The following is a 9,528-nucleotide window of genomic DNA, read 5'->3' on the forward strand; positions in this document are numbered from 1 at the left end:
TTCAGGTTGGGGCCCATCGTGAAGACGGTGTGGCCCTGAGAGGCAGCCATTCTCTTGTGCCAAACCAGGTTCCAGTTCCGCAGCTTCCTGTCCAGTCTGCAACGTCCCCTGATCTGAACCCACCCCAGGACCCTTACAGAGGTAGGTCCGCCTCCGAAGGCACCCTGCCCTCGCTTAGACAATAGCAACTCCAGTGTTGATCCCAGGCGTCCTTGGCATTCGTCCCTCAGGAAGCGCTGGCAAAAAACCAAGCATCAAATTTGGTACAAAAATGGTAAGCAAATGGGAAAGTAGTTAGAACGTAGCCGGCTAATTGTGTTTCTTCAGGAACTGTTTTGCTCAAACATCCTCTGAAATCCTGGTCCTCTCTCAGCAGGGAATGAGACAACAGCCTGATGAGAGGAAATTTTATTTTAGCTATTTCCACATTTTCCTCATTCAGGTCCTCTAATGTGGTTAGTTGTAGCCTGAACATGATATTTCCAAATGAATAGGAAGGAAGGAAATTGTTTTTGTCGTTTAAGATCGAAGGAAATGTAGGTACGTTTCAAAACTGGAACTTGGTGGAACGATTTTCACTCTTTTCATCTCGCCCCGCAACGATTGCCTCAAACCACGGATGCCAGGCAGCTTTTCACGACCCCGGGGAGTGACGTCCCAGGGGCCAGACCTCGGTCTCCTGCTCCCTGGGCTACCGCCTGGCCCCGGGGACTTGCAGACCCTAAAATAATATTTTCTTATTACTCTCCCTCCATGTTTGGAATAAAGATGGTAACTGCCACGGGGATAGGCAGAAGCTTTTTTTCACCTGCTAAACATTGTACAAATCTGAGTATTAATTATATATGTGGAGAAGAGACGATCACCGCTTCTTAAACTTAGCCTACGTAGGCATGACCTGAGGATCTTGTTAAAATGCAGATTTTGATTCAGGAGGTCTGGAATTCTGCATCTCTGAAGAGCTCTGGTGATAAGGTTGCTTCTGGACCACAGACCCAATTTTGAGTGCCTATGAATAGAGGAGAATACCCAATAGACATGCTTCTACCTTAGAAATTAGTGGATACACGACGGTCACGTTTTAAAATCTACTGTGATCTTGAAAGTTGAAATGTACTGTGATCTTGAAAGTTGAAATGCATTGTGATCTTGAAAGTTGAGCAGTGGTTAAAGCTAGAAATTTCTTCAGCGAGCAGCTAACTGCTTTCCATATGTACCATTTTTAAATGCTGATTACTCCTCGAGGATAAGGGAAGCCTAATTTCAGAATATCATTAGGGTATCTATTGAAGCCTTGACTGTACTCCCTGGGAATTATATTTTAAGGACATTTTTCTATTAAATCATTGCATATGGAAGAAACTCAATATAATAGCTGATATTTACTTGGGTTCTTAATCAGAACATTGAGGTGTGTGATTTTCATGATTATGATTTTCATTGCAATTAAGTTGATGTTTTGTAGACAGTGAAATTACCATCTACTCCAAAAGATTGCAAAATAGAATTTAACCTCGAAGCCAATGCAGAGAGAACTTGCTTCCACAGGTGCATTTTTGAAACTTCACCAGATAGCATGGGAAAAAAAAAAAAAAAACAACCACAGCGGGAGGATCAGTGTTCAGCAGCTGAAGGGTATAGGCACAGCTCCATGACCCACAGAGCGTGTGCCGGTGCCTCGGGTCTTCCGTGGAAGCATCACCTGGTCTCTCCCTCTCTCTGCCTTTTCCTGCAGGCATGCCACCAGGATTGCAGGGTCAGAGCGTCTCCTCTGGCAGCTCTGAGATCAAATCCGATGACGAGGGTGATGAGAACCTTCAGGACACGAAGTCTTCCGAGGACAAGAAGTTAGATGACGACAAGAAGGATATCAAATCGATTACTAGGTCAAGATCTAGGTAACAGTATATGATACTGTCGCTTCATTTAATTCCTTTATTGGACTTTGATGAAGTGAACAGAACAGGAAGAAACTACTCAGTTTTTTCCTGGCAGGTAAATCTACAGCCGAAAAGAAATTTCAAGGCTTGCTCTAGAGGTGCTAAAGTATCATTTAAGATACCGGCCCTCTAGTGAAGCCTAAAATGTCTTTGCACTTACGAATTTGGACCTCGTGCTCATTGCACGCAGTGCAGACAATTTGTAACTGATTCAAGTGCAAACGGTTGATTTTTAAAAAAAAAACTATGCTTATTCTGCGAATTTGGTCAGAAATGATCTTTCCAAAATATTTCTAAAAAGAGATCTTAGCCATGTTGAAAATGCAACTGAGGTATATGCAGCTATGACTTTTCTCTTCTCTCGAACGTGAGAAAACACTGATTTCCCAGCTCTATCTTAAGCATGTTGGTATTTAATAATAATGATGATGATGATGATGATGATGATACCTAAGTTGTTCACTTTTTTTCTCCCAGATACTCCTTTCTACAGAAAATACAACTGCAGGAAAATAGCTTCTGGTTGGTTTTCTTAAATAATCTGGTATCTTTCAGTTAGAATCTGTTTCCTGGAATGTGAATCCTAATCTGATGATCAGATGGTTTTGGAACACCCTGACACCCAGGTTCTTTGCCTCAGTTCCCTTGGGTTGTTTTTATTTGTAAGTTAAATCAATCGTGCTGTGACTGCACATCCCCTTTTAAAAGCTGTTGTTCTCAGGGTTAGATCTAATGTCCTTTAGGAATTAAGAACATGCCACTTGGGATGGATTTTCTTATCCAAAAGTCCTAAAAGCTCCCTACCCCTCCCCGCCCACCATCCCCGCAGAGTTTCCTGTCTCATGGCTACACTGGTGGGGGCTTTCACAGCCCTCCCATCACCTCTGTCAGTCCATTCAGTTCTTAGTAATTTAACTAGTGGCCTTGACTTATGCATATAGATTCTATATGACTTATGCATATAGATTTCAGTACAACACTTTAACTTGCTATTAAGAACCCGCTTCTTTTAAAAGGTTACGCTTGTGGCGTTTGCTTATGTCTCTAAGCCTGTGATGTAAGGCAGTTTTCTTTGCATAACCAATCTATTTCATACTTATGAGTGAATAACCAACTCTAATTAGTTATTAGCCTGAATACCTTTGGAAAACAAGTTCCCACTTTCCAAGGCAATGTTGTGAAAGCTGTGGCAACCTGTTCAGTGTTTAAAATGTTGCCCAGATTTTAGCTTCAGGACAGGCCCCGCAGAGGTTTGGCTCTGTTCTCATTTCATGTCTTACATCCTATTTGTGTAGCGGGATGTGGATGCGAATTCACGGTAGCCGAGGCTGCCTCCCCGTCAGCAGAAGTCATGGGTGAGGAGGAGAAGGAGGGTTCAGCAGAAGAAGTGAGAAGGACCAGATGGCATAGGAAGAACCTTTTCCCACTGGTTCGGGGCAGTTGTGTGTCCACCAGCACTCCTCTGTGGTGGATGGTCCCATCTAGAAGGGAGTTTAACCTACAGGGAGACGAGCCAAGTCTTAAAGCATCTTCCTTTGGTGTCTTCCTCTTCCCCACCCTTACAAGTGTTCTTGGCTTACGTACATCATGTGTATTGGCAACATGTGCTTGCAACCCAAGGATACCACTCCCATTTTTCACTGACTGGAGCTTCTCGGCTGTAATTGGTCCTTAGTGCAATTTGGAAGCTACCCAGAGATTCTCCAAAGTGGAAGATTCAGATCCATACATGTTAAGCCAACATTCATTAAGTGTGCATTGAATTGACTAGATAACTTACCCCATGTCTTCCTGATCTGAAATGTCGTGATTAACATCTCTATTCTGGGCACATTTCAGATTCATGGAATTTTCAAGGAGAGCTTAACCTCCATGGTCCTTTAGATCAGTGCTTGAACTTCTAGATTAACATCATTACAGATGGTCCTCTCCATATCGTTTGATATAATGAGGAAGCTGTTACTTTTCAGTGAAGTTTCCTTCATTTTGTGTATCTCTTATGACATCTCTTATACCCAAAAAGCTTCTTGCTCATGTTAACTCAGACTATACCACTCAGAGTTCTCTGTTTTGTTCTGCTTTCTGAGACAACACGTCTCCCATGCCTCTTTTTTTTTTTTTTAATATGATCACCCATGAAATATTTGAAGCCCTGATATCATGAAACCTTCATACAACATGCTTTCCAGATGGCCTGTCATCCTGTTTGCCCTCCATTCAAAAGTTCCTAATCTGGGGCGCCTGGGTGGCTCAGTGGGTTAAAGCCTCTGCCTTTGGCTCAGGTCATGATCTCAGAGTCCCGGGATCGAGTCCCACGTCGGGCTCTCTGCTCAGCAGGGAGCCTGCTTCCTCCTCTCTCTCTGCCTGCCTCTCTGTCTACTTGTAATCTCTGTCTGTCAAATAAATAAATAAAATCTTAAAAAAAAAAAAAAAAAGAAAGTTCCTAATCTGGGAACATGACACCCAGAAACAGACAGAAGTAATCTTGCCTTTCCAGATTCTACTGGCTCCAACCATGCCTTTGCTATGAATCATGTAATATTTTGGTTCTCATGATCAGAGATTAGCTTTTGGACTTCGTTTTTGACTCACAATGAGATCATGGTCATTTATAACTAGTAGGTGCTTGGTATTTTGTTTTGTTTGCTCTGTGTAGTGGACGTTAACTCAGGTTTTCCCAGCTTGTTTTGAGGATGACAAACATCCGTGATATGAAAAGGCAAGGAGATCATGATGTTTTTAACCTTTTTTTTTTTTTAACTGCATGGAGAAAATGACTCAGATACGTTAAGTGGATTGGCCACGCCTTCAAAGCTCGTTAGTGGTGAACCATGGACAAAAGGCTAAGTTGGCGGTGACCTGCTTTGCACAGTATAGCCTCATTGATCAGAGCTGTGTTTGCCCTTTGGCCCTGCATCAGCGGGGGCGCACCCGGGGCCCTAACTTTAACCTCTCCTGTTCTGTTTGGGTTGAATGTCTGGGAGAAACTGAATGTCTTGCGTGTGGATTGTCAGCACCGTTTTAACAGTCCCAAGTTCAGGTGGATGTAAAATCCTGCTACGGACGACAGCCGGAAATGGACACATTCCCTGGAAACTCTGGAAGAAAACAACACTAATGTAGACACCTTCTTTTTCCCCACACCATTAGAAAATGTCGCATCCCTTCTGTCCCACAGCAATAATGACGACGAGGACCTGACCCCCGAGCAGAAGGCCGAGCGCGAGAAGGAGCGGAGGATGGCGAACAACGCCCGCGAGCGCCTGCGTGTCCGCGACATCAACGAGGCTTTCAAGGAGCTCGGCCGTATGGTGCAGCTCCACCTCAAGAGCGACAAGCCCCAGACCAAGCTCCTGATCCTGCACCAAGCCGTGGCCGTCATCCTCAGCCTGGAGCAGCAAGTCCGAGGTCAGTACCAGCCCGCCGCCTCCCGCCTCCCGGTGGAAGCGGCCGCAGTGGGTGGGGCTGGGCTTGCTGGCCTTGAGCATCCTTCAGAGCAGCTGGGTCAAGGGCAGATCACGCCCGAATCGGGGAGGCGGCTCCCCTTGCTTCCGTAGTTAAGTCACAGGATTCTCTTTCAAGTAAGACGACGTTAGGACGCTGCCATGTGCATTCTCAGTCGTCGGGCTAGTGCTAGTGACTGGCCCCTCGGATCACCGCGTGCCCTTCCTAGCTCTTCCTTTCGGCGGGTCCTGGTGAGACTCAGAGAAAGGGTCAGCAGGTGCGCAGAAGAGTGCCGTCCTGCCCCGTACCAGACGCCGTGGCGCTAACCAAATGCTCTGCTTCCATCTTCCACAGAAAGGAATCTGAACCCGAAAGCCGCGTGTCTGAAAAGAAGGGAGGAGGAGAAGGTGTCCTCGGAGCCTCCCCCGCTCTCCTTGGCGGGCCCGCACCCTGGAATGGGAGATGCGTCGAACCACATGGGACAGATGTAAAAGGGCAAGTGTGTTCTCAGCCATTTCGGGAACCCTTTCCCGGGTCAGTCCCTCTTCGCCAAGGTGTCACTTAGGAAAGTCCGCTTTCCCCCAAATGAACAGATTTTCTTTTCTTTCCCTTGGGGGAAAAAAAAAGTTTTAAAAATAAAACGTTTACTTCTGTGTTAAGCGTATGAATTAATTCTCCTCTCTTTTTCCCTTCTCAGGTCCAAGCTGCCACATTGCTTCATTAATACAAGAGACCACTTCCTTAACAGCTGTATTATCTTAAACCCACATAAACACTTCTCCTTAACCCCTTTTTTTGTAATATAAGACAAGTCTGAGTAGTTATGAATCGCAGACGCAAGAGGTTTCAGCATTCCCAATTATCAAAAAACCGAAAAACACACAAAAAAAAAAGAAAGAAAAAAGTGCAACTTGAGGGGCGACCCTCTAACATATCATTCAGAATGTGCAAAGCGGCGTGTGCAGGCCGAGGCGCAGCCCAGAGACTGAATGGCAATCTTTCCACACTGTGGAGCAATGCATTTGTGCCTAAACTTCTTTTGGAAAAAAAAAAAAATATAATTAATTTGTAAGTCTGAAAAAAAATATTTAATTTAAAAAATTGTAAACTTGCAATAATGAAAAAGTGTACTTCTGAAGAAAACTACATGAACGTTTTTGTTGGTATTCAAGTCAGCTAGTGTTTATAATTACTGGATATTGAATAAGGGAAGCTCGGCTGCCCTAGTAACAAAACCAGCAAACGTCCTGATGACAACGAAGTGATGACATTAGCCATTCCTTAGGGTAGGAGGAACAGATGGATCTTATAGACCTATGACAAATATATATATAAATATATATATAAATATATATTAAAAATTTAGTGACTATGGTAAGCTTTTGTTCATTTGTTTCAGACTTTTTTCTCCTGTAAAAAAATAGTACTGATTAACTTTTTTAAAAGAAAGATTTTACTGTAAATACGGATTTTTTTTCTTTTTTTTTGTTTTTTGTTTTGTTTTGTTTTTTCTTTTTTCTTTTTTGTTTTTTCTTCTTTTGGGGGGGGGCGGGGGGTCTTATTTCTGTCCCTTTCCCTGGTTTGTTATCGTAACCTGTAGTGCCAACTCTGCTTCCGGAGGGGTAGTGCAGGATCAAATGCTGACCCTGATGTTGCTTTTCATTCATAAATAAGTAGAAAGTTGTTTCTCCAGTCTTTTGGGAACACAGGACTTAAAAGTCACATCATGTGTAGATATTACAAGCAGCATTACCAAGACATGGCAAAAAGAGTTTGTCTGAACGTAATGTTGCGTTTGTGACCCTATTCTGGGATTTTCAGAGGTACAAGGTTAGAATGCTACAATGTTACCACTGTGCCTTCCAATGTTTATATCATCGGAAACATAACATAATCAAAGTGGCTGTGATTTAACAAAATGATTCAAGTGTTACCTACATGTGTAGCCGAAGTAGTGTGCAGTGAGGCGTTTCTGAATACATGGTCAGATTTTTGGAAAAAAACAAAAACAAAAAAAACAAAGTTCAAAAACCATCAAATGAGAAAATTGCAAGTAGTGTGACAGAGCTGATTGATTTTGTTGCTTTCTTGATTTTTTGTTTTCAAAATGGGTTTACTAAGATGTAGATGACTTAACTGACTCCTCCTTCGTCTGAAAAATGCCAATATTCAATCATCATGCAGCATTATAACAAGCCTTATAAGTCCTAAAGCATTAAGTTGCACTTTCTTGAGGAGGGGTAGTGCAGTATTTTTCTGGCCAGTATGAATGAAGTTTATACTTAACATATTTGATAGAAACATAGATCAAGCTATGGCACAGCAACTCATCAGATAGCTAGCTTTGACGTCTGGGCACAATTGAACCAACTTCCATCGTGAATCTTTATAATGATTGACTTTGGTGTATAGTGCAGTAAACAAATAGTGCTCCTAGTTAAGAATCTGTCAGCATCCTTTTGTCTCTAACTCGTTTCTATTTTTACAGCCACACAATCTTGGCATGTATTAAGAAAAAAAAATCCCTGTTCAAGTAGTTTTTCCACCTATCAGCACTGAGTAAATGCCATAAATCCATCGAAATGGTCTAAATGTTCCATCTGTTCTCCTGTTTTGCCAGTTATATAGTAATGAAATACATTTGTAAATTTTATGCAACAAATGGCAAACGTATCATTATTTTGAGATTGTGTATGTAAAAGTTATATTTTTACATGTAGACTCTTGTTATTATGTGTTTTAATACATTGTATCAGTTTTTGTTGTTTTTTTTTAAACTGTGTGGTTTAAAAAACGTCTCATTTAAATGAAATAGTGAGCTACAAGAATCTGAATTTTATGTTCATTTCCGAAAATGTAAGAACAAATAAGATAGTTACCACGTGGTCATCTTTTACAAACCCATAAACATTTTGATTAGCTGTGTGTGTGTTGAAAACTGTAAATATGTTCAGTAGCGATAAAACTAAAATACTTTGATTTGTTGATAAGTTCCTAAAATGTGGAGGTGGATTCAAACCTTAGGAGAATAGCAGAAATCAAACTTCATGAAGTTATTTTGAGGCTTGCCTGTGACATGTATGAACAAAGGGGCTCAAAGAAGGGCATGGAAGACAACTGTTGTATACTCTCCCCTCCTCCTGAACAATGGAAACCATGTGTAACTTGTTCCCTCAGTATGTTGAAGATTTCCTTTTAGAGGTACATTCTGCACTCATTTTGTATAGTCTACCAAGGCGGGTATCCCTAGGAACAATATTATAGAGGAAGCAGGTCTACTCTGATCACATTCAGGATAAGTGTACAGAAGAAAATATGGTGTTTACTCTTTAGGGAACTGGAAACACTCCCTGCATTGATGTACATTTTACGAATGGCACTTTTGATATGTGTTATCATAAAGGTGCTTCCTAGAGCTGATTTAAAGTTTTTTCAAACCTGTAAGCAAAGCAAAAAAAAAAAAAAAAAAAAAAAAATTAAATTGTAGTTGATTATTTTTTAAATTGGTGCTTTATATTTTGTTCTCACTCAAACAGAGGAAAAGCTGCAATTTATTGTTCACCAGCTTTGACGTATTCATTACTTGGTAATGTAATACCTCTATTGTTGAATTCCCTTTGGAAATAAACGAAAAACTTTCTAATGGCCACCAAAAGCTGCTCACTACTTTGCTTGGTGGAGAAACATGATCTGCACCTATTAATTGGGCTGTATCCCCGTTAAAAAAAAAAAATAGAAAGAAAGAAAAGAAAGGGGGAAAAAGGTGAAAGGGAATGTGGCCTTTTTAGTGTGTTTTTTCTTGTCGTTGTTTTGTAATTATCAAACCCAGGTAAGATATTGGTATCCTGCGCTGGATTTTCGAATGATACTTAGCAGAAGACAGTTAGGATTCGAGTACTCTACAGAATTTCTTAAGGGTCCGTACCATACTGTATATCTGATGTTACTTAGGCTGGGGATCTGTTGACGAGACACGGACTTTAAAAGCAACTTGGAACAGTCGATCCACCTCCACATTCAAGTAATTTATGAATATGCAGAATAGGGATCTGTTCATCTAGAAACTTTTACCATTTGTCTTCTGTGTAGCTGCAAGGAACACTAATGTTTATACAACTGTCAGTCCACCCAGTAACACAACTGG

The 9,528-nt window shown here is 41.6% G+C and overlaps 1 protein-coding gene across 15 annotated transcripts in view; it reads left to right on the forward strand.

The window, feature by feature from the left end:
• The window catches only part of TCF4 (transcription factor 4), a 357,366-nt gene that overhangs the window by 346,543 nt on the left and 1,295 nt on the right, over positions 1-9,528 (forward strand). For 10 of the 15 annotated variants that reach the window (XM_047698493.1, XM_047698501.1, XM_047698494.1 and 7 more), the window contains 5 exons: positions 6-141; positions 1,736-1,898; positions 5,119-5,348; positions 5,739-5,879; positions 6,082-9,528. The exon at positions 6,082-9,528 is cut by the window's right edge and continues 1,295 nt beyond it. In XM_047698493.1, the coding sequence (XP_047554449.1) occupies positions 6-141; positions 1,736-1,898; positions 5,119-5,348; positions 5,739-5,875 (666 nt within the window). In that variant the 3' untranslated portion in view covers positions 5,876-5,879; positions 6,082-9,528. Of the gene's footprint in view, positions 1-5; positions 142-1,735; positions 1,903-5,118; positions 5,349-5,738; positions 5,880-6,081 lie in introns of those variants that run through there. The other 5 variants (XM_047698507.1, XM_047698499.1, XM_047698498.1 and 2 more) reach the window with 2 other exon arrangements.

This window comes from Lutra lutra, chromosome 12 (genome assembly GCF_902655055.1).
Source record: "Lutra lutra chromosome 12, mLutLut1.2, whole genome shotgun sequence".
In the NCBI taxonomy this organism is placed as follows: Eukaryota; Metazoa; Chordata; class Mammalia; order Carnivora; family Mustelidae; genus Lutra; species Lutra lutra.